We start from the raw sequence: 26,424 nt of genomic DNA, 5'->3' as shown, positions 1-26,424 counted from the left end.
ATGCTTCCTCCGTAATTATACCCTATTCGATTTTAATGTGTCCATTGCAACTTTCAAACAACGGATTGAGCATAGCATGAGTGAACGACTAAGAAACTAGAAAACGATTTATGTAAACCTAGATTTAAGTTTTATTCATTCGGACACCCACCTTTGTCAGATGATACCAATATAATAAACAATAAACAATAAACAAAACAGCCGATTCGTTGAAGATAGTGTTCAGGAAGATCGTGACCCAGGATGGTGTTCCGGACGTTCACTGTGGTGTCTCTGCGTCGTAAATCGTAAATAAATCGAACCGCTGACTTGAAACAGCGGTGAAGTTGTTATTTAAGTTGGGCCGACAATCCAGGAAAATATACCACGTCGCAATATGAGAAGAGTGGCATAACTATTGCACGAACAAGCTTCAGTCGTGTGGCGGTAGATAGTAGCGTTTTAAAGTTGCGAAAGGTTCGCAGTGTGCAGTAAACTCTGGAGACAACTGAGTTTACTTGTTTCTTCCAGTTGAGGTTTTCATCCATCAGGAGCCCGAGGTTTTTCACGTGCTTTTCCAGGGTGATATTTACACCACAAAACAAGATGTTGTTTGCAGGAGTTACGGAACCGGACTTCGAGAATATGATTGCTTGCGCCTTCTTGGGGTTAGGCTTAAGAAAATTTTGTGTGCTCCATCTCTCTTTAGCATGAAGATCGGCGTTGATTTCGTCAATCAGACGATCGACCTCTGACACCGGACCAGATGTATAAATTTGAAGGTCGTCGGCATAAAGGTGATAGTCGCATTTGAGGCAGGTTGGCAGACTGTTGATATAAAGCGCAAAAAGGAGAGCGCTTAAGCACGATCCTTGGGGAGTGCCATCGGCCAATGACCTTTCGAATGAAGTTGTTTGTCCGAATTTCACTTTTTGTACTCTGCTTGTGAGGAATGATTTGACCAGGTTTCCAGCTTCGGAAGAGAATCCAAACTAAGAACGAAGCTTAAATCGATGAGGACCATTACCGTGCATCGATTTCCGTCTAGATTTGAGACGATGTCGTGGGTGACTTTTACAAGTGCTGTTGTGGTGCTGTGGTGTTTTCTGTATCCTGACTGGCAACGGGCCATCACAGCAGGGTTGCATCCATCGAGATACTCTGCGATTTGATCCAGCAAGATTTTTTCCAAGATTTTGGACACAGCCGGTAACACGCTAATAGGCCGGAAGTCTTTTGGGTCGGCTGGGTGAGTCGTTTTTGGAATGGGGGTCACAATTGCATTTTTCCATACTGTTGGAAAATGTTCACTTTCGATGATCGCATTGAATACATGACAAAGCAACGGTAGCACAAAAGGACAGAGCATTTTTATGAAGTTTATGGGGATTCCGTCACTTCCAACAGCATTAGATTGAATTTCGAAGATTTTTCTAGAAATCGTAGTAACATCGGTATGCCTGAACTTCATGGTATTGGTAAACGGAGACGCATGAATTCGATTTTCGGTGTAGATGGGTCTGTCGTCAGGTCTATTTTCCAAGTGGCCTTCAGCAAAGGCAACATTAAGCGCTTCTATATCAGTCACTTCGGCAGATTGCGATTTTTTGGAGTTGTGAATCCCTTCCCTACGTAAGTTGTTCCACAACTGTTTAGCAGGTAGGTCAGAGGAAAGATGACGATTTGCGAAACTACGTTTGGCTTGATGAAGCGTGTTAGCCCTGTTCCGAGTTCTTGTGCACTCAATCCACTGTGCGTCACCTCGTGATCTATTGGGGTTACGTATGTAAAGTGAATAGGCTAGATTACGAAGAGTAACAGCGCGTTCAACTTCTCGCGTCAACCAAGGTACACGCTTGTCTCTCACAACGATTTGGTGCTCTGGTGCATGCCGATCCAGTAGAGAGCGTAGCAGTTCCGTAGTCATTTCGGCTTTGGTTTGGCTAGATTCAGAATCAGGCTTGAAGATTGAGCTCTTGGTAATCGGCATGCAAGGAGAGAATGTCGATGTTTCGGAAATTACGGACCATTATACGTTGAGGAACTGGGTTCTGAATGCGTACATTGGCTACAAGGTAGATGACTTCATGGTCGGAAACGTCATTCGCACTGGTGGTTGCTTTGAGTACGAGTTGTGGCTGGTCAGTTACTAGTAGATCGATAGTAGTACTCCTTGTGTCAGTAATACGGGTTGGGGGTATTGGAAGAATGGTCAGCCCGAATGTGGAATGTATACGATTGAGCGCTTCAAGGTTTTTGGTTATTGTAATGGAGCTAACATTAACGTTGTAGTCACCAATTAGAAAGACTCGATCGTACTCGTAAGCAACTAGGTCAAGCAGTAATTTTTCGTAAACTTGAGGGAAACGGGATTTGAAGATGAGGGGTTGTACACGATGGCCAGGCATATTTTGAGACAGTTGATGTTGATTTGGACGGCCAGGAACTTGAATCTGTGTTTGTAAGGGATCGATGGATCGTAAGTTGACTTCAGCAGTGGAGTTACCTTGATACCTTTCTGCACGTACAGTCCGATACCGCCATGAGCTCGCACTCAACGGCTGGCAGGAAGAGGATGGCTTACAAAATTGTAACCAGGCACACGGATAGGGCCGACTGGTGACGAAGGTTTGAGCATGGTTTCGGTAACAGCAAATATATGGTATTGATTTCGGCTCAAGAGAAACTTTATGTCGTCTGCATGTTTTTCTAAGCTGCGTATATTGAGATGACCAATTCGGAGGCGATTCGTTGATTGTAGATTAGGCATAGAAAAAGGAGTAATGAGAACTGGGATGGGACAGTGTGGATGGTTAGTGATTTGAAGTGATAGAGGAATGCGATAGATCAGCAGCAGCGTCAAAACTGTCGAATCGTCGCAGTCAGTTTCACGTTTGACCAGTTATAGAAGTTGCTCTGGATAGTCGATGCGAATGTAACGGCGTTGATCCGGTAAGCATACTGAGATATTACCATTACGAACAAACACCGAATGGATGTGCTTCTGTTGCTTAAGCCTTAGAGCAAGGTTCCGAATCCGGAAACCACGTGTTGATAGCACCTCATTCAGCGTAAATCGATATTCCAAGGAGACACCAATTTCCAGATTACACAGCTTCAGTTCCTTGAACTTCTCGAAGTATTTTTTCATAATGGTGTCTCGGAGGCTGTTGTTACTAACGTTGACGATTATTGTAGGGGTAATATTCCGGTCAGTCGATTTGGATGGCTTCGAAGGAATACGGAAACACTCAACAACATGGGAAAACGCGTCGGGAATGCCCAACATCTGGAAAATTGTTAGCACGATGGATTTCACGTCTTCTCCTTGCTTGTACGGAATTTTGTTGATTGCAATTTTCACACTATTGACACTTCGAGAGTTCGCGTCAGCTAGCTTGGCTGCTGATTCAATCACTTCGAGTTTTTGTGTTAGATTGTCTAGTAGCTTGCACTGCGTTTTTCGGCGGTCTTCTATTCGATCGGTTTCTAATATCAGATTGCGCATTTGGTTGAGTTGCTTCGTGTAATTCATTCCGAGGGAATCAAGTTCTTCTTTAAGTTTAGCCACTTGTATACAAAGTCCATCAACTTTCTTATTTTGATCCACAAGAGAATGGGATAGACTGTCCGTGTTTGGGGATTGTTTGGGAATCAGGTTTCCACGAACGCAGCAGTTTTCGCACGAGAACTGGAAACTTTCTAGTTCAGGGATAAGGGCCAATGGAGTTCTAACACATTCAGTGTGGAACCAATTTGTACAGAAATCGCAACTTATCCAGCTGATATTTTCCGAATTTTCTTCTTCGATTTTCTTGGGCTTTTTTAGATAAGGGGTTTTTTCTCCCACAGCTACTGCAAATATCTAGACCGCTCATAGTGTTAGTGAGAATATCCACACTGTCCGACTAATCAGTTTACAGACACATAAACATAGAATAAAACTTAACGAAGCACAAAAGGCAAAGTCCAAATTCCACGATTTAACCGATCCGCAAAATTGAAAAAAAACCACTTATGGCAGAAATGTACGACTGAAAAACATTTCTATCTCGACTCTCAACGGTAAACGAATACTTTTTGACCGGAAAATATATTTAAACTTGTATAAAATGGTTAATAAAGGCGAAATTTCGCGACCGCGAGAAACAGGCGTCAGCCAGCTGCGTGGTTCGTTCAGTTCATGAGACTGCTTGGAATTCATTTTCATGCTAATTTCTAGTTGAGATAATAAAAATAATTTTAAAAAAAATATTGAAGACTTACCGGAAATAGTATGGATTTAAGAAAATGGTTTTAGAAATCAATTCCCTTATGTATGAAGCATTTTTGGTAGTGTTGTCACTCTAAACTAAATTTGAATTTTGAAACCCTTCGCACCGGTCTGAGTCTACATGAAAATTTTGCAAAATCGGGTGCTTTCGTGGATTCGGACAAACTTCGGTGAATTCGACAATACTATTTTACCACAAGATAAAATACCTTGAAAAAGACCAAAACCTGGCTGCAGAAGAATATTTTTGCCGAAGGATATTTGGCCTCCGAGCAGTCCGGATTTGAACCTCCTCGACTATTTTATATGGACTTATGTACAAGAAAAGGCCTGTGGATCCTCTTAGCTAAGAGTTGATTCTCTGAAGGCTTCCAACTCTGAGGTGTGAGCTTCAATGCCAGAGGCTTATAGTGCGGAAGTTTGCTACCGATTCAGATCTCGTCTGGAGAGTCAAGTTAAGAACGAAAGGGACACATTGATTGATTGTTTCTTAATATGTTCAAATACATGCCTTAATGAAAAAAGGCTTTTAAATCATGTTGACATCAAGAAAAGTGTTTTTGAACTTTGATGACAGATGATCGCATTTTTAAGGATCATACTTAAGGTTGAAAGATTGCTCGGTTTATCCGGGTTTGCCCGGACGTTTAATACAAAATTTGTGAAAAATCCGGTCCGGTTCGGTTGCCCGGATTTTATTGGAAAAGCCCGGATTTTGCCCGGGTTTATTCTCATTCTTATTCTCAAATCAAACTAAAAAAACAAATTCGGTAGTAAATTTCTTTTACTTTTGGAGCAAGTTTCGTAAAAAATAATCATGAAAGGTTTTTTGGAAGCCTAAAATACGATTTAGAATGAACTGATAAATTTTGATAAAACTAATTTTTTCTTGATTTTTGATGAGTAACTCCTAGGTTTTGACCAAATTTGCCCGGATATTACCCGGATTTTGGTCAACTGTTTTTAAATCAGATGTACATGTGTGCAGTGTACATTGATGAGGTTCTCAACACTGTAACCTTCCCGAGCAGACTTTTATGGCAAAATTATAGCAAATTTTGCTATCACGCCCCGAGAGCTCAACTTGCTCTCATTTTGCTTGACATAAGGTGGTACACAGCAAAAATGAGAGCACAGATTTCCATATATGGTTACCAAAGTGATGCCTCTTTTTGCTAAAACTGAGACCTTAACTACACCTCGTTTTTTGAGAGCTTGGAGAGCAAAATCATGCCAATGCAAGGCATCAAAAACATTTCATCGACAGCAAAATTTGGCATAAATATGCTCTCAAAACTTTTGTAAAACGAGGCATCGTTAGGCTTCAGAACAAGCAAAACTTGACATGAATACGTTGCTATTCATGTACGAAAATATTGTGCTCCTTTTTGCATTGGACCACCCTATATATATAAAACAAAATTAGAGCAAATTTGAAACTCGAGGTGTGATAGCAAAATTTGCTTTAAATTTGCCGTAAAAGGTTTCGGTTTATGAATATCGTCTTCTTTTAAGTAACTACGGAAGTAAAAATGCCAATGTATAATGAAATTGCCATCAGTTATGCAAACAAAATTAGGATCGATATTCATGATACATTTTGGTGATAATAATGTCGGCTTTGTTTCTGCAACTTTTTTTCAAAGACATGTTCATTATACATCAGCGTTTGGCGCACATTTTAAACGCCTCATTGTATGCAATGAACGATTAACAAAAGAAAAAAAACTTTTATGTTCATCATTCATTGTATACATTCAGGCGTTTATAATATGAAGATTTGAAAAAACTATACCAATCAGACATTTGAGCCAAATAAACAGGTTAAAGTTAATAAAACCTACTTTAGAGAAAACAAAGTTTAATTTTTGGATGAAAATTTAAAAAAAAATCTTAATATGGAAATAAGAATGAATTACTCAAATAAACTTATTTTGCACCGTTCTGTTACCTGAATACCTGAATTTCATACTGTAAACATTTGTTAAAAAACGAATACTTTATGATTCACATATTATCATTTCGTTTCGTCCTCAGAACAAAATTTGTTCAATTTCTGTAAAACAAAATTTTAATCGCCTTTGTGTAGGCAATTTCCGGGTATAACAAGTTTTGTGTACTTTATGGATTATTAAAATAATGCCCTCCTCGAGTGTTTAAACTAATGGGATTGCGAACATCAATACGAAATTGTTGAATATTATAACATGGAATCAGTGTTGAATTCTAATTAAAAAAAAACATGAAAAAGTTAGTACTTATTGAAATCTATGGAATATTTTATTTTATCTGATTAATTTATGCAATAAATGGCTTTTTGGTTGATTAGGTAGAATCTTTCAGTTTAAAAAGCCGAACAAACTCACATCCTCAATTAATTTGAACGTTATATCTATATTCAGGTACATGTAAATTTCAGATAGAATACTTATTGTCATACCTCATATTTGAAGTACGACTAGGGGCGTTTATTTCTCAGACGCATCTGTTGAAGAAAAACTAATTTCCAGAAGCTTGTCAATAGAAGATTTGATTATAAACGCCAATTATTGCATCAAGGAATCAGGTAAAATAAAGTCTTTCAAAGATTCTAAGCAATTACATTCGAGAAAAAAAAACATAACCTTTTGAATTCCCAGAAAAATTAGAACTAAAAGTTCCATGTTTTTATGGAGAATTCAACATTGAACTTAATTTTTCCCAAAAACAAAGTTTTTTGGCCATTTAGATTCTTATTTAGATATTTTGCAATTTGATTTGGTTTCACTAGCGGTCGAATTTCAGATTTTAATTAGAAGGCAGAAATTCAGATTTAGATTCAAAAACTTAACCAATTTCATTTAAATTACTATGGCTTTAGTTAGCAATTCAAATCATAAGACAAGTTTTTTCTCCATTTAGTACACAATTCTATTCAGCTAAATACCTTAATGAATGTAATAATATTCAACAATTCGTATTGGGGATTACAATCCCATTAGTTCAAACGCCATTGGACAGGCATTGTATTGCTGTTTCATGAAGTATTCAATATCTGTTATGCCCGAAGATTGTTTACAGGCGATTAAAATTTGCTTTCATAGAAATTGAACATATTTTGTTCTGAAAATAGCCCTCTATCCAACCGCAACAATAATTTAATTTCAATAAAGTATGGATTTGGTAAATCTACTACTCATTTGGCAAACCGATTTTTACTACGCAAAAAAAATAGTGATAGTAAAAATTATAAAAAAACATACCTTAGGAACACAGGACGACATTGAAAACTTATAAAATAAATAAACAGACAGCGCCATAGGTTTTCAGAGCTTTGTTTCCTTAGCTGACCCTATTCCACTAGCTTCTTGCTGGACACGGACCCGGAACAGCTAAATCTGTGGTATGTTTATAATGGCTTAATATTTGTCCAAAGCTTAAAAGGATTCGTTGATACCACACACCAGTACATTGACGAACAGAAACCCCACTTCCTGCAGAGTTATGTTGACTGGTGACGCCCATGGTGCGTCTGGCCTAGCTGTGGTTTCAAAGTTCAACATCCGGCAGTTTAGAAGAAACTCTTTAAATCCGTTCAACCGCCGGGAAAGAGGTTCCAAAGTAGAAAAGCTTGGAATCGCTGGCCTGAGGAAATTGCAGCTGCAATGAAAATTAAGCAAAACTAACAATTGGTTCTGAAAACAATTCAATTCAAACTTACTTGCCATTTTTCCTATCTTTTTCCCTCTTTTCGAACGGAGACTGGCTGATTCCAAATCCTTCGAGAAGACCTCCGTCTTCCATCGCTCATAAGTTCGGAGAAACTGAAGAGGCACCTTGAACTACCGCGAAACCGAAGAACTACCGGAATCTAAAATCTTAACTCTAGAAATCACTTAAAAGTTGTTTACATTTGTTTTGTGTTTTGTTTGTTGCCAGAGTGCCTACAGCTACGGGTGGATGCATATTGAGGAAAAGTAGGAAACGGGTACAAAAAGTTTCTCAGTGGTGTGGGTTGGAGACGTAGCGCTTTTTGACAGCCTATTGTTCGCCTACTATACCTACGATTACGATTGCCTGTCACAAGATGGACGATTCCGTGAATTGGTATGAGAACACACCCGAAGCTGTACTCGCCCTGGTTTGTTGCATGAATGCTTGGATCAGTAACATCAAATATATGCCTTTACTTTTCTAAGCATAGTGCAGTATAACATAAAATGTCCAAACGATAATCACATAATTTTGTTAAAGATGAAAAGATATTGTAAAAAAATATATATAAAAAAATGCTTAACTTAATAATTATAGAATCCAAATTTAAATGATAAAATTTTCGATGAAAGCAATGGAAAATAATGTATCTTATTTTTAACTACTATTCGAAAGTTCGATTATCAGCTTCGGGGCGCAAATTTCAGTTTTTGTGTTACGTTATTAACATTCTTTTTTTTTAATTATTAATTCTACAATTGGCATAACCTGTAATACATAGCCAGCCAAGTGTTGACTATTAAAAATTATTCGTTTTCACATATCAATGTTACATTCGATAAAGAAATCAGCGATACTTTTATACACATTCATTTTTTTTAATGTTATTTGAAAATCAGGTGCAATTCGTTTTTCTTTTTTGAAAAGTTACAAATTCAACTTATTTTGAAGTCATTACTCCAGCTTATAAAACGTTCTTTCCTCAATTTGACTGTATAAATATAAATTTTAAGTTAATTTCAACTCATTTACATTGACAAGAAATGTGCTCGTTATCCAAAAACAAATTTTGAATTTTTTATGAAACACTAATTAAAATCAATACCTTGAATTATTTTTTATAAAATAATATGTACCTAGAATGAATTTTAATTATCTCTAGATGAGCCTTTTGGAAAACTGTAATAGAAAGTGACTCATTTTCAAAGCATTCCCTTTCCTTAGTAAATTTTCTTACTATTTAGCCCCGTTCAAGAAGAGTCCCCCTTCTTTTAATATGGATTATTAAAAAAAAATTCGCATCGCATAGTCAATTTCATGGTTTGCAATTTTACAAACCACGTTGTGTATTCCAAACACAACATAAATTTGTGTGTTGAGCGATGGTCGAAATTGAATGATTTAGTTTTTGCTGTGAAAAATACATAAATTATGGATAGCTTATCATTGCCTACTTTTGCTTTATTAATGTTTTCTTTCTATGAAGAAAATTATTAATAATTTATTTGCCAGATGAGGCTACAACTTTGATTTTTTTTTTAAATTAAGTGTTCCTCAATTATGCTGAATTTTGCTGTTGGCTTAGTTGTACAGCAAATTATGCTTTAATTTTGGTCTCAGGTTTCTATTCATGAAAATATATGAATACCTTAATTATGCCTAGTTTTGCTATCATATAAAATTCTACACCAAATTGTGCTCATTGTTTGCTGTTGATACCTAAATGTGGTCTCGATTTGCTGTCAAATAAAATTATATGAAACCTTAATTATGCCTAATTTTGCTCTCGCACAAAATTCTACAGCAAAAAATGCTATCAGTTTGCTTTTGACACCTTATTATGATCTCAGTTTGCTATCAATTCGGGCATCAAAGTCTGCTCGGGTTGACATTCAAGTTTCAAGTCCATTATTTTTCTCAAGAAAACCAACCAAAACTGAAAATTCTCATGCAAAATTTCCCCGAACGCCCAAATCTCCCGCACGGATCCAGGAATCTTGATCCACTGATTTCGTCGGCATGCCCGTTTGTTCAATAATCATGAAAGAGTATTTCTTCCGTCCGCCCCAAGTCAAACAGGTCAACGTCACTACCAGAGCCATTAGAGCACCTTTTATAATCGAGGTACACAGATCTTGATGATTACAATTTTGATGATGTCGATGATGAAGATGCTGATGGTGATGATGATGATGAGTTTGATGAAACTATATCCAGTGCAAACGTTACCGAATGGGAGTTACCTTTTGGGCGATCTTCATCATTCGATCCTCAGTCACGGAGTAGCTCGGTCAGCACTCTTCGGTTTTCAATCTCAAGTATCGCGATCGCGAGTTTTTATGTTCGAATTGTATCATGTTGTTAACGGTTGCATTCTTTTACTAGTTTTTATAACGCATGGCTTAGAGTGGTAGTGTTAAAAACTAGGGGAAAAATGTCGAAAATCTTGAAACGTCTCAGTGCCAGCTTGGAGGAGGATGATCCACCGTATGAAGAACTGGAATGTCCATCTCCAGAGGCTCCGAGGAAGGCTCCATTGGTTGAGATCAGTTTTCCGCCTTCCGGTGCCAGCAGTTTGGATCGATTGGATAGTTACGGTCGAAGAAAGTTGACGGCTTCCGACTATCTGGTGACCTGTGATAATAGTTATAATTTAAGTCTGTACAGTAATCAGCAGTTCGCGTTGGTTGATGAATGGCCTGGGAACCAGTTTCAGGAAACGGAAGGCGGCGTCTGGGTGAGACGGTATGATGATATTTAGATCTAACTCATAACTGAATTTTCTGCAAAACATTCCAATAAAACGCTGACTATGGATTTAGATTCATTTCGAACCTGAACTCATTTTCTAAAATTTTGCATATAAAATCAGGGTTTAGCCCATGATTTAGAAATCGAGTTTTTAATTCTAATGTCATAGTCAGTTTCTGAAACTTCACAATTTAAATTTATTTTGAATTTTTTTTTTTTTAAACCCCAACTTGAGGTTATCGAAAACAAACAGCAAAAACATTCCAAAAAAATTTACAGCTTTATCACGGATTATTCCAGGGTAAATGGTCGCTCCCGTTGATAAAGATTTTTTGTTTGTCTTAAATTTCTTTCACCTCTATGAAATTAAAACATGCCTAACGAGAGGCTGAGAAAAAAAGCATCAATGGCAAAAGTGCACCGGCTCTAGAGAATCTACTACACTCCAATATTCTCATTGAACGAGCAGGTTACCAATTGACCCGTGACTCTCCTCGAGACAACGCGGGGTGGGACAGAAATTTAATTTGGCCTTCTAGTGATGCATGCAGTCAGATGTAGAAGGCGGCGAAATCTTTTCAATACAAATAGAACAAATGTGCTTCTACTATTCGGATATTCTAGGATATATAGTCAGTGACAATAGTTAGTCACCAAAAACAATTTTCTCCTTCGCACAGGACAAAAGTTTGAACCTGAACTCCCAAAAAATTCGAAGTCACTGGTTTAATGGTCTAACACAATACTTTTCTTATGTGATTTTTTTCAGGAGTCAAATCTGCTGTCAGATTTGACCGGAGACATCTGAGTGATGTGTTGCCATTGTGCCCTTTGTTACCCAGAAAAAAAACAATCATAACTTCAACAAAAGGAGTTTGAGCAAAACAATGTTTCAGGAAAACTGTGTTTGGGAAACTTTCATATGATATGTGAATGTTTCAAGAAGATTTAGGAAGCGTTACTTTCCGCTCGTTTTATGAAATTGCAATAACTTAAAATCTCATGTTGTTAAGACATATGCGAAAAATAGCACATTTCTGGGTAATAAAGGGCAAATAACACCTCACTGAAATGTCTCCGATTAAATTCGACGGCGGATTTGAATTTTTAATAAAATATTCATAAGATAAGAATTATTTCAGGTCCTTTAACCTGCGGCTTTGAAAGTTTTTTGGATTTCGGGGTCAAATTTTCCCATTGTGCATCGTTTTGCTCCAATGGCACAATGCACTTGTTATTAATTAAACTGTACTAACTGATACTTTTTGAGTTCCTTAAGACAACCATACAGTTTTTAGATTTTAGTTAAAGGTTTAATTCAAACATGTAGCCTAGATCTACCGCAGCCAACACATCTCCCACTGGAACGTTAGGTGGTTTCCCTCGAGGGAATCTATTAAGTTCGCTCTGTCGATAAGGTCACAAAAACCAAACTAGATGCTCGAAATCATAGTAGGGGAATATGCCACCTAAGCAAATCGTAGATTTGCTTTGTATTCCACATACAATTTTTTGTAAAAAACGAGTGTAATCGATGAAGAAAAGTGATTTCTACACATGCCTATGATTTTTAATTACTCAAATTCCTTTAGTTGCTTCAAAAACTAGATTTTTCAAAACCATATTCAAAGCCGCAGAACAAAATTGTGTTGTAAATACGCGCTGCTGTGTATTCAATACTATTTGCTCTGCTTGGTGACACTTTATTGAAAGTGTTTTAAAATTTAGATCGAAATGAAGAAAAACCTAAATTGTGAAATTTGTACGACTCATGGTTATTTTAAGGAAAAATTCGTATTCGCCATGGCCTATCACAGCATTTAAAACAAATAGGTAATATTTTGCAAGCTTAAAATGTTACACATTCTTCAAAACACGATTGACACGTATAAGCCACATGGGGCGTTATATGAACTTTCCCCCTAACTCTGGCCACAACCTAAAAAATTTCTGGTAGCGAGATTCACACGAAAGAGTAACGCATCGTAGGAGCAATGATTGGACATGAGATGTGCTTGTTTGCCAAATTTTATGAAAATCATTTGAAAATGTTTGATTTAGGTTGTATTTATCAATGATTTTGTATGGAACCCCTTTCTTTAGGAGTGGCAGAAACTATAAAACAAAACTTGTAGGCATATTAAATAAAAATAAACAACTTTGAAATTGTTTGAGTTTTGTCGCCTTTTTTAAGGTAAAAAAGGGGGGTAATCAAATATATTAACTCATCTAGTTATGTTGAACCAATCAAATTGTATGTAAATGTATACAATTTGATGTAAATGTTTTATCATGGGATTTGTTTTTCTATGCGATTATTCATTTTGTTTATACTAAATTTGGCAAAAATCACTCCAAAACTCTAGGAGTTGTTACGTATACAACATTTATTTTCTAGACAATTCCATTTAAAAATGACAGAAATCTATAGTTATGAGAAATTAAGAGTGTGTATCATAAGAGTTGCGTCACATTTTGATCGATAAATCATCATGTTATTATAGTATGCGAGAGTTGGATCAATCCCGAAAATGAGTTTGTTATACCGTATTTGTTTATGCCGAGTGTTGCACTAGTGTTGCACTGGTGCACCACTAGGTGCTGTCAAACTGTTTGTTTATTCGGACGGTGTTGCACTGGTTTTGACCTGTCGGAGTTCTGCTTACGGACGGTGGCCCACCGATAATTTTGCCAGTGTTGCGAGAGAGCTTGTGAGTGAGTGAGATAGCAATACACTGGCGACGATTTGTGTTTGTTTTTATCGGGTACGGTGGAACACTCCACGAGTGGAGAAAACAAATACAGTATTAGTTTAATGAATGAAAAGTTGAGATTGAGTGTGTAAAAGAGAAATAAAAGAGAGAAAGAAAGTTGAAAGCCGAACGGAAAGTATAATGTTATCTGAATCTCACTTACACACTCGCTCGTCGTCGTGTTAGTTGTAGGTGAAAATGAAAAAGAAGTTTCGGATTGACGAACGCGATGTACGCCTTTAGTCAGATCAGACGATTCAGTTAACGAAATTTGGAAAGTAAGGTCGCGCGTCTTTTTAGCCGAAATAAATATTTAAAGAAAGTCACTACAGTTATGTTACCACTTGAATGTGTTGTAAATTTAATGAAAATCATTTGAAATTGTCCGATATTAATCGTATTTTCTATTGATTTATTTGGGACTTGCTTTTTTAAGAGAGCCCCCCCCCCCCCCCCCCTACCACTCTCTGCTGAAGTGAAATAAATCATCTAGTTATTTCAAAATTTATTCGATAGCAATAAGGCCGGAACAAATTTCAAATCCTTCTTTTGTCACTCGGAGTTGGAACATCGCGAGGGGGGGGACAATAAAAAATAATGTGAAAAACAAATAAATTGTAATAAATTTCACGAAAGCTTGTATGCAACCAAGTTGCATACAATATCATTGCACAAAACCTAAAAAAACAAGTAATTTTTTATCGAAATATTCAATAAAATCAAGAATACAAAAGGTGAAATAACTTCCATCTTCTAAAATTTGTTTTTTTCGTCTTGTAATCGTTTGGATTCTTGATTTTTTATTCGAAATTCACATTAAATACTTCAAACTTTATTATTTTTCCCCCTTCGGGTTTTTGGAAATTTCGAAGGGGGGGGGGGGGGTGACAAAAAAAGAAATTGTTATTTGTTCCAGCCTAATAGGCCCATCATTTTTAAAAACTATTTTACAAAATTGTTCTGCTCAAAGCTTCAAAAGTTAAACATTATCCAAATTAGCGAGTAAGGAAAAAAAGTGTGTGAAATCACATTTGTTGATTTTGACTTTTCTTGATTAGTTTTGTGTAAGATCCTGGATCATACCAGCTGGCCTGCTGGCCTGGTTGAATAATTATGAAATCCTAAATATTAAAAAAATAACCGAGCTCGATTTTCTTCCGCGACCTATCCGCGGACGAAACAGTAACTTTCTTGAATGGGGTCACTAATCCCAAGAAAAGCTATTGTGCCACACGAATTCAGCAACCCCCGATGCTTTTAAACTATCCGATATCTGTAGATACATTGTTTGTTTGTTGTCTATAGAAATAAATTGATAATGAGCACTAGAGGAACTGTTTAGAAAAAGCACTCACCTCTGCATCTGGAAATTTTTATATATTTTTTCAGGCTCATTGGTGTCTTTTAGCAAAATTGACTTAATATATTTTTTTTTGTTTCGATTATAGTCGTTTTACCATCTTTATGGCATTCGCGACTTTATCAACGTTGCAGTTGGCGGATCGTTATTGAAAAACTATCCGGTACAACTGTGTTCGATGTTTACTCTTGGGCTCGAACTCGCGGACATCGGCTCAGGAGACAACAGACTTGCCAACTGAGCTATATCACAAGCCCATTGACTTAATATAAAAAATAAGATATAAAAGGTTTTGCTAGGTTTTTACGTAAATATTGATTATATTCACCAGAAAAACAAAAACTTATAAGCCAGGAAATCCTTGTCTTACTTTTCGATACGTGTAATAAACTGAATCCCAAATAATACACCGGCAGTCTTACATCTCCATAAATTATATCGGCCATCGTTACGATTTTTTGTTTTGCTGTCTACTGTCACACATTTCATGTCTTGGTCTCCTTATCTCGAAAATGTGTGAAATAGGCTATTAGTGTAGAAACAATTTCACCATGTCAACAGTTCTTTATATGCATTGATTTTGTATGGGACCTCCCCGTTTTATACAAAAACGGGGTCCCTAGATAAAACTATCTCTCTTTGTATTTAAATTTGTTCGTGTTTAAAATTTGTTGCTGAAATAATTATGCCAAAATAAGACATACTCCTATTCAACAGCCAATAACTTGTTTGCCTAGTGGAGATTTTTTTTTATTATTGACGGGTTTGCGCCGGGGGTCTTCAGATCTTTCCCAAAATTGTAAATTTGATTCATTTTTACACATGTATTTTTTCAGATTTCTAACATTTTTATTCTTCGAATCAGATTTAGATTTTAGAGAATAATCTTAATTTAAAAAAAAATTAATTAATGACCTTATGCATAGAAAATTGTAAATAGGCTTTGAATGGTGTCTAAAAGTACCGTCTGCACCATCGAAGATTCTGCAAAAAATGCCATTGCATAGTCCAATTTATGATGCAACTTTCATTTGAAGACACTAAAGTGGGCCAACAAATTCTTTAAGAGTTATGAAAAAAATAATGACAATAAATCTCTTTTTTGCATCGAAAACAAACAATGGTAGAACAACTGCACTCACATATGCAGGTAGCACGCGCTTCTAACAACGTGGTAACAAAAATACTTATCAAATCAAAAAACAAATTTTTTCGTGCTTTTCAGTGTTTGCAGCAAAATTCACTTCAAGTTGCATCATAAATTGGTCTATACAATGGCATTTTTTGCAAAATATTCGGTGATTCAGAAGGTACTTTTAGACCCCATTTCAAGCATATTGTCATGTTTAAGGCCATTACTTAAAAATTTCGAAATATTTTATGTGAAAAGCTAATAAAATTTCTATGCGTTTTTATGTGCTGTTTTATGATTTCCGTTTAAAAATAGCAGAGCTATGTAGCTTTAAAAAAACATGTGTTTTTGAAGTCATAAAAATGAATCAAATTTTCAATTTTGGGGATGATCTGAAGATCCCCGGTGCAAATTGTCAGATAATACAAAAAAAACTTAAATAATACGAAGTTACGGCCTTCGACAAAGTAGTTCGGCGGAAAAGTTTTCTTTAAAGAAACAAACAAACTGGCACAAAAAACATTAGCTGGCTCAGTTCCACAGAAGAAACAAAAATTATATTGATTTTTCTATGATCAAAATAACCTAAAAGTTTCAGATGTGTTTAAAATATGATATAAATGATATAAAATGAATTATAAAAAAATATCAAAAATTGATAAAAAAAAAATAGCGTTTATAATAATATCAAGGTTCATTTTTATTAATAAGTACGTAGAAAGGTAATAAAAAAAACGTTACTTAAAAATTCTGCAAAAATTCATGGATGAGTTCTGAATCAAAACAAAACTTTTAAGACCCTATAGGATACAGATGAGAGGAGAGGAAAAACCAAAAGTTCAAAGAAAAAAAATTAAACAAGGGAAAATATTCCTGTAATCCAATAATTCCAGTAAGTGATACGTAAATAGTTTTATTACTATAATTTTAAACGTTTGTCCTTATTTTACGGGAATAGCATCGAAAAGCAGATTTTCTTCATAATTCATGCATATTTCAAAGTAGTTTAAGTACACTACAATCACTCGTTCTTTATTACGGCATCGCAGCTGATGAATTGTCCAAAAGCACCAAACCGCCTCGAAAGAAATTGATAACGGAAACATAATGGCAATTAAAATTTCATACCACCGCGGAATATCCCGGCGATGGATAATTTGAAACGACCGGGTGCGATCCATTGAGTGTGTCACCGGGTTGGACGATTATCAAAGAGGAACCCAAATGAATGTGAGCGCGAGACCGCAGAAACAAAAAAAAACGACTCTTAAACAGAAAACAAAAAAAAACACACCTCCCGTTTGTTCGACTAATGGTCATCGTTGTTCGGTGCAAAAATGTCATTGAATCTCGCAATCCATACTTCAAGTGCTCTTTGCCCCCTTTCAGACGTAATGATTTTTTTTTGGCGTAATATTTCTGCTTTTTTCGTTGTTTGTACAGGCATGGGAACGACCGGAACTTTTTGCGGGAGCAAGTGCTGCCGCACTCGGCATAAGTTACGACTTGCGATAAGTCACTGACTGGGTGCTGTCATACTTGGGAGTGAAATTCGCGTTATCAGAGTACTTGCTTTTTTTCTCAATACCATAAAAATTACTACCCGGGGATGCTCCGCTGCAGTATTCAGTCTTGAATTTGACTATTGTTTCATAAAACATTTTTTTTTGGATTTTTAAAACAATTTGGCACATTGAAAAATGAACTTCCAAGTTTTGGCAACCGATAGTGATCAAGGGAAACTAAAAAGTTTGTGGATTGAATTCATGTTATGTCACGAAATCGGTACCTACGTATAATCACTGAATACGTAGGACAACAATAGTTTTTTTTTCATTAGGACAGCATTAGGAGATAACGTTTTTGAAAGAATGGATTTGATCTATTGGGTTGTAATTCCGGCTTAAATATTTTGAAAACTGACATTGAAATCTGTATAGTTTCCGTTAAATATACAATGCGATCATATGAAATGGTTTTTATATAGGTGCTTTTTAGCTGTTTTTAACTTTAAAACTGCATGTTATCCAACAAAATTAGACCACACTGACAAATGAGAATCAAGCTTAACACCCATATCTTTGAATGTTTGTATACTTTATGCGAATATAGGTTTTTTTCCTTAAAATATTCCTGTTTTCTGGATTTGGAAGAAGCAACAGATAGAAAAAAAAACGTATTCAATATTTATTTCTAACTGACCCGGTAAACTTCGTTTTACCTTTATATTAATAAATCGTTATAAATGTTTAACTTCATCTGCACGTCCTTAACTTCTTCGTTCTCGTAAATAAATTTTTATGGAAATCGTATTAAAATTGTTCGACTTGTGTTCCATTTTAGGTTGACTTTATATGGGGACCCCCCTCCCATAAAATGTAAGATTCCTAAAACTATTATACAAACCATCTCTGGCCCGAAAACCCCTCGGATATCAAATTTCGCTTAATTCCGACAGTCTGTTTATACGTGATGATGTTGCAGAGAAAACGGCTACATTTTTATACAAAAGCCAAAAGTCAGAAAAATTATTGTAGTGTTATTTTTGAGATGTGGACTGTATAATGTTAATTTTTCCGTCCGATCAGTCACATTTTTTAGAAACGAACGATATTTATTCCTACTCCGACCTTTCGGTGTCGTTTAACACAATCCTCAGAAATTCTACAAGTGTTATAATGTGTTTTACAAATTAAAAATAGTGTTTGTTGGTTTAATTAGTGTTATGTTGTACTCACAAAATGGTCGTTGTTTCTGTGCTTTATGTGAAAGCGTACTATCCAGATTCTGCGTTTGGGTTTAGTTTCACTGTCATACTGTGAATAGATTATACTTTTAATTCAAATTTCCATCTAAACTAAAAAAAAGGCGTCTTACACATAATTTAAATTTGAGTTCACACTATTTTAACAATCAACTCTTCTTGCGTTGTTTTCGGTGTTTTATCATTATCGATATTTTTGACGGTTTTTTTACGTTTCTTTTTGTAGTTGTGTTCGTGTAATATGCTTAGAAAAGAGGCAAAAATTGTGCTGAGATTTTTGCAATCTGTTCTTTGGTTTACGGTGTTCGGTGTATAAGAAATGTGACAGATTTCTAAAAAATTGAGTGTTCAACTATCCAACTATCGCTCCACAAAATTTGAAAACTGTACAATGACTGGAAAAATACAGCAATTCCCGAAACAAAAGAGAAATTTCAGATTGCTTCACTAAAGTCACTGTATTTTTGACAATTTTTTGTTGTAAAAACTTGAAATTTAGCCAAAAGATGCAAAAATATCTAATATTTGGCAAAGTTTCGTCAAAATCTGTTCACGTGATCAAAATCGGTGCTTATTTGAAAATGAGGTGCTTTATAGCCCAACAGGCAATTTCATTCTTTATTGGACGAATATTTGTATAGAAAAAATCGTAATCGATGTTTTCGGGATTATTTTTTCACATAAATTTTTCGTGCACTGGTGCTTAGACTTAGGCCATAGGAACGGAGGGGGGGGTTGGGGGCTTTAACCCCCCCCCCCCCCCCCCCCATGAGGATCCAAAAAAGCAAGCAAGGAATTTTACTCTGCACTCAAAATTTTAAATTCGGAACCAAATTATCATAATAGAGTAAGGTTAATCAAGAGTAACTATCTAGACTATCCCAAGTTAAAAATCTGCTACAATTTTTCATAATTTTCTCACTTGTTCATAGAAATGCGGGCATGAACAGTAACACGTTCGTCGCCAAGCGTCACCCACTCAAAAAAAAACACAACTTTGAAAGCTCAAAACATCAACAGGAAATATCGTTTCGGCTCCAAATTTCGGCTAGAGAATGAAAATGAATATGGTTACAATCCGAAATAATTTAGAATAAAAATATATCTTCAAATAGGTGTTTTGACTTTTCAAATTTAGGCATGTTTTGCGTTACCCGCTCTTGGCGACGAACGTGTTCAATTTTAAATTTTATTTAACCCATTTCGCAAAACCCATAATTCCCATAACAAAAATTGAATTCCTTTTTTTCGTACTTCGGATTCTATATCCAGTTCAGGATTCTAGATTTTCAGTTCAAATAATCATAAGAAATTAGAAATGAAATGCTGCTTTGAAATCCTTGTTGAAATTTGGTTTTGCATTTAATATCAAATTTGAATCATGTAGATCATATGCATTTTTAAAATTTTGATAAAAAAATTTCTGAATATGAGAAAAAGAAAAAAAATTGTTTTTACATTCGGATTCAAAGTTCTTAAACTAAGTTCTTACACAAAATTAAAACAATTGAAGTTTCGAAATAGCAATCCAAAATTGAAAACTCAGATTCAAATTATTTGAAATTAATATTTTAATTCAGATTCACAATACAGATAATAATTAAATAAGATTCAAAAATCGTATTTTTTGTACATTTCAGAAATCATATGGAAATTTGGAACAGATTCAAAGCGCAATTTTTGAATAGAGGTTCATGGTTCAGATTCAGTATGCATAAAATTTACAATCAACATAAATTGTTGGGGAATTCATGAGATCGTGAACTTAGGATTGCTTGTCAATTCAATTTCCAGATTTCATATTTTTGATCAAAACATGTGTAAAAAAAACACAATTCATTTGAAAATTAAAAAGAAAAGTAAATTTTAGTTTTTTCGTTTTATGTGATAAATCATAATCGAATTGATTATTTATTAAAAATATTTGTTGTTAAGGAAACATGTACCAGAATTTCCCTTGTTAAATCTGCACAAAATTCTTTATTTTTTGTGTATTTTTTAACATTATTAACACATTAGGAACACCAAAATTCGGTATTTATATTTCAGAAACCAATAGACAAAATTTTGCTAATTTAAAATATTTTAGTCATCGGAAAGTTTAATTATTAGATTTATATCATTGAACTATGCTTTTGAGCATATTAGTGGCAAGCGAAAAACGAGATATCTCGTATTTGGTCCGCAATGTGTTAATATTGAGCTTGGTTTTTAGCCAGATTTCAAATTGAAATCATCAATTTGGTTCCAGTTTGCATCAAGCAAATTTGATCTAAAAATCTGATGATTTTTATCTCTTACCGTTTTTTTTTAAATTCGATTTATTTTCATCAAAGGTTAAAACCTTTGAACGTGCAAAATAGTTTGGAAGATTAGACTTGTTTGATTTGAGTATAGAATCAGTATTTTTTAATAAATAGAAGGCTCTAAAAAAAGCTTGTGTTCAAATCAAGTTTGATCTACCAGACTCTTAGAGAAAAATCAAAGATTTTAACCATTGATGGAAGTGAATTTAGCTAACCTTTCAGGAGTTGGACCAATTTTCTAAAGTTACGATTTCAATACGAAAACTTTTAAAGTAGAAAAAATGAATAATAATATAGTGACAAGCATTATTTGTTTCATTTTTAATTGTATTTGTGCATTGTTGAGCAAAAACTCATAGGTAAAAATCAGTCACCAATCCAGGAACAGCAAGAAAAATTATCACAAAGTTTGGCTGTGGTTCGAAGAAAAATGAAGAAGTTGAACCAGTCTAAGTAGGTAGCAGTATACGGACCACTTTTTTACATTATTTCGAGGACTCATAGTCTTAAATTTACTATTTCTTACCATAAGTGTAAGAATAACAATCATTGATCTTAAAAAAAAGGATTTATGCACAAACTAAAGATATTTTGTTGTCATTTTAGCTTCAAAATGTCCGTTACGAAAGTTTTGATGATAGAACTAGTGCTGTACGGACTATTTGTATATTCACAGTATTTGTAGTTTTCATCTAGAAACATGTATCTATATATATAAAAATGAATTTCTGTCTGTCTGTCTGTCTGTCTGTCTTTCTGTCTGTTCCCTATAGACTCGGAAACTACTTAATCGATTTACGTGAAAATTGGCAGGTGGAGGTAATGGAAGCCGGGGAAGGTTCCTATTCTGGTTTGGGACCCCTCCCCCTAACAGGAAGGGGGGGGAGGGGCCTCCCAAATAAAAGACAATTTTTTGCATAACTCGAGAACCCATCAAGCAAATGGTATCAAATTTGGCATGAGATGGTATTTGGGAACGGTGAATATTTCAATGAATATTAGGTACCCCTCCCTTCTCTCAGTGGGGTGATAGGAAGGGGGGAGGGGGGCTACCTTACAATTTTTCATATAACTCGAAAACTAATCAAGATATTGCAACCAAATTTGGCATGGGAAGGTATTTTTATATGAAAAATATTTCAATGATTATTTGAGGCCCTCCCTCCCTGCAGTTGAAAGGGGGAGGGGCCTCTTTCATATTTTTTTACATAACTCAAAAACTAATAAAGCAAATGGAACCAAATTTGGCATGGGAAGGTATTTGGATACGAATAATATTTCAATGATTATTTGAGGCCCCCCCTCTTTCCAGTAGGGAGATATAAAGGGGGGAGGGGCCCTCTTTTTAATTTTTTACATAACTCAAAAACTAATCAAGCAAACGGAACCAAATTTGGCATGAGCGGATGTTTGGGAACGTGACATGTTCTAATGATTGTTTGAGACCCCTTGCTTCTTCCAGCGGGGAGACAGGAAAGAGGGAGGGAAGTTTCATAAAATTTTTATTGCATAACACAAAAACTACAACAACAAATGGAACCAAATTTGGAATGGAATGATATTTGGGTACGAGAAATGCTTCTATGAATATTTCGTATCTCTCACACATTCAAAAAGGTGGATGAAAAGGGGGAGAAGAGGTCTCCCTTACAATTTTCAGTATAACTGGCAAATTGAACCATATGTGGCATGTGAGAGTATTTGGATACGAGATATGTTTCTACTGTAAATTGAAGCGCCACTTTTTTTCAACGGAAAGATAAAAAGGGGGAAAGGGAGGCTTCCATACAATTTTTTTTGCATAAATCGAGAATTAATAGAGCAAATGAAATAAAATTTGGTATCAAAAAGTATTTGAGAACAAAAACTACTTTTATGAATGTTATGTTCTCACCCCTCCATTCAATGGAGAGAACGGAAGGGGGATGGTACTTCCTTTCAAGTTTATGCATAACTCAAGAATTTACAACGCAAATAAAACCAAATTTGGCATGGGATGGTATTTTAATACGAGAAATTTTTTTAAGTCAAACAATTCCTTTCTTGCAGTGGTATGATAGAATTGGGAATAGAGGAAGGGAAGAGGAGAGAAATGGACAAAACTTAACATGGAAAATCATTTTGGTATACAGTAGTTTTTCGATTTTATCACGGTCAAAAAAAATTTCACCGTGAATATGGCGAAACCGTGAATTTGGCGAAACTAAAAATTGAAGTAGAAAAAAGTATTTTTACTGTCTTTAATCAATAATTTATAATGTTTTCAGTAGTGGAAACGTTATGTAATTATCAAAGATTACTAAACAAAAAGGATCGTTTTCATTTCAAATTATTCTTCTCTAAAGCAATTTTTTAGGGTTTTTCTTGAAATAAAACCATGTTGTATATCCATTTGATAGTCTACATCTAATTAAAGTGAATTATTTTGTTTTGATGGAAATTTAACAGTCGTTATCTCTTATTTCAATTGTGAAAAAAAGTTCAAAGAAATGAGCATCTATAATTTTGTTTCTGCTTATTGCAAATTTCAATATTTTAATCTTAACACCTTTGATGAACTAAAAAGTATATTTATTCGAAAAATATTTTAAAATTTGCTCAACTTAGACTTTTACAGTGTGTTTCTTGAAATTTGCTTTATGGGCAGATAATCTTTTGTTTTTATATGTAGAAAAACATAATTCTTAGTCATATTTTCAGACAAAGCTAGTAGAGTTTCATTTTGGTCTTCCTAAATTATCCATTCAGACATTACTAAAGGCAATCCAATAAGGATTACGCACGCCACCCTTTAAAATAAACAAGTTCAACAAAGAAATCAGAGACACTTATCTCTTTTCAAAAACGCTTAAATTCACCCACATTTGTATATGATTCGCATAACCAAAAAAGTTAAATTTTTTAAAGCGACTAACCAACACAAGTAACCACACTAGCATTAGCGTGACGTTAAAATACTTGTGTCGATTATTACAAGCGTTTTTAAAATCCAAATGACGATTTTAAACACTATACAGATAAAATAAACAGTTCAATGGCATTTTCATATTATTGGATACCTATATACTATAACATAAACCATAAAAAATATCATAAACAAAGGCGCTCTATGCTTTAAAATGAAAATTAAGGACCTGGAAATGGTTTCTGAATGATTTCTTAAAAAGCGTGATAAAATCGAAACAATAACCGTGATAAAATCGAGCGTGAATTTGGCGAGTATTGATAAAATCGAATAGTGATAAAATCGAGAAACTACTGTAATTCTATGATTATCTGACACACCATGCTCTATTCAGTGAGTAGGTACATGGGAGGAGGGAAGTTAGTCCAATACAATTTTGTTAGCATTAGTTCTCAATTCATGCTAACGAAGCCAACAAATGGAAACAAATATGGCATGGAAAGGCTTTCGCTTTACAGTGTAGAGAGGAGAAAAAAAGAGGGTGTTCCATATAAATTTTGTTGTAAAGCTTAAAAACTTATCAACCAATTTAACAATATTTGATACAAAAAGATTTTCGGAAATGAATGAAATGGATATGATTATTAAAGATCACCCCCCATTCTGGATTTATGCTAGAAAACTGATAAGAGAGCCCATCAGTTTTCTAGCATAAATCCAGAATATATCAATCAAAAACAACCATATTTTATCAGTTGAATTATTTGCGTACGATTTATTTGAGACTCTCCTTTTTTAGGGCGAAGCTTAAAGAAGCAGATTAAAATTATCAGATCTTTAACACAAATTTATGGATCAAGATTCAGAATATAAGTTTAAGTTATTTTTGGATTGCCATCCGAAACTCCAGCTGCAGCTCTCATTTTATAGCGGTTGCTTATGAATTATGATATTATTTGACTTAAAATAATGCCAACAAAACAGTAAACATTTGAGTAAATTCTGAAAATATCATTCGATTTTGAAAGGTGTAGCAAAGCACAACGGGTCAGCTAGTAATATATAAAATGAGTCGATTTGGAGCCATTTTTTTAATTCTCAAACCCTGGGGTTTCAAAACCTTCGTATTTTTTCGGGATTTCTTTTGTTGATTTTGTTCGGTGATGTTTTAAAAAAAATTCGCTTGTTTTACGTTTCGGTCTACTTTATTCGACCATCTTCAGAAAAAAAGCAATTTTTCCGCCTGCTAGGGCCGTCTCTCTGCTCTAACTAGAGACGGCCCTAGCAGGCGGAAAAATTGCTTTTTTTCTGAGGATGGTCGAATAAAGTAGACCCAAACGTAAAACAAGCGATTTTTTTTAAAAACATCACCGAACAAAATCAACAAAAGAAACCCCGAAAAATTACATCCAGTGGTGATCTAAATCGTCATGAAAAAACCTTCGTATTGGTTCAAAACTCATCCATGATTTTTTGCAGTATTTTCAAGTAACGTTTACATGATTAAATTTGATTTTTTTGGTTTGTATGTAATATTTTGTACTGAAAAATCAACATCTTTCCTGTTTCTGCTTTGGAACCGATTTATATATTCTCTAAAAGAAATTTCCCGTTGAACAACTTTGTCGAAGACCGTAACTTCGTATCTTATTAGGCAAAAAAGTTATTAACTGTTAAATAGAGGAATGTCTTTTGGCATTAAAAAACATTAAACTCAATTAACATCACTGCTGGCACCTCCCGAAGTATTGCATGAAAAGTAGTGAACCTACATGTAAGAGAAGCGACGTCTGAAATACAATCGATATAAATGAACTGTCAAAATCGATTCCAATCGATCCGAGCTTTTGGCGTTCGAGCTTTTAGCTTTCGAATTGAAAACTCATTAATGAGAGTATTGTGATTGATGTTGTAGTTCAAACAGATAATTTTGAAGCTCGTCATATGAATTTATGATAAGGTGCAATTTTTTTCACTGCTTTGATGGACCGTGTTGTTAGTCAGAAAACTATCTAATTGTTTACTAAATTGAAGTCATTCATACCTTTTAGCGTGATTCTTCGGGCATCAAATTCAATGTTGTTTTGTTGGATTTACTGAGGGCTCACTTTAGAGCTTGAACATTGAGCCAGAAAACAGTGCTGAAGATTTTTTTGTACAAGCTTTCGGCTATGTTGCCACATATTTTATTTTAAGAGGGATCAGACGTCGCTTCTCTTATATGCAGGTTCACCTCGCTGAGTTAAAACACGAGACATTTTTTGCTGTAGTTTTGGTGAATCTCAGAAAACGACAAATAAATTTTTGTTTTTCTTAGGTCGTTCTTAATTCAGATTTGAATTCAGGACTTTTTTAAAATCAATTTTAAAGAAGCATTAAAACATCGTACTTATTAGAGATGTACCGAATATTCGTTACCGAATACCGCCTAAAGACCGATAAGCCGAATATTCGGCTCACCAAATAGTATTCGGCCGAACAGGCTGAATAGGTCGAATATTTATTTCT

At 35.0% G+C, this 26,424-nt stretch overlaps 1 protein-coding gene across 2 annotated transcripts in view; it reads left to right on the top strand.

Annotated features, from left to right (window-relative positions):
• LOC129754297 (ATP-binding cassette sub-family G member 1-like) overlaps positions 1 to 26,424 on the top strand; it is a 109,164-nt gene that overhangs the window by 63,466 nt on the left and 19,274 nt on the right. The window contains exon 1 of one of the 2 annotated variants that reach the window (XM_055750266.1): positions 10,240 to 10,690. The exons of the other annotated variant lie outside the window; for it this stretch is intronic. Coding sequence (XP_055606241.1) covers positions 10,380 to 10,690 — 311 coding nt within the window. The 5' untranslated portion in view covers positions 10,240 to 10,379. Of the gene's footprint in view, positions 1 to 10,239; positions 10,691 to 26,424 lie in introns of those variants that run through there. 2 annotated transcript variants of the gene reach the window in all.

The sequence above is a fragment of the Uranotaenia lowii genome, chromosome 3, assembly GCF_029784155.1.
Source record: "Uranotaenia lowii strain MFRU-FL chromosome 3, ASM2978415v1, whole genome shotgun sequence".
Lineage (NCBI taxonomy): Eukaryota > Metazoa > Arthropoda > Insecta > Diptera > Culicidae > Uranotaenia > Uranotaenia lowii.
Note: the sequence above shows the minus strand (reverse complement) of the source record. Positions and strands in the feature narration are given on the sequence as shown.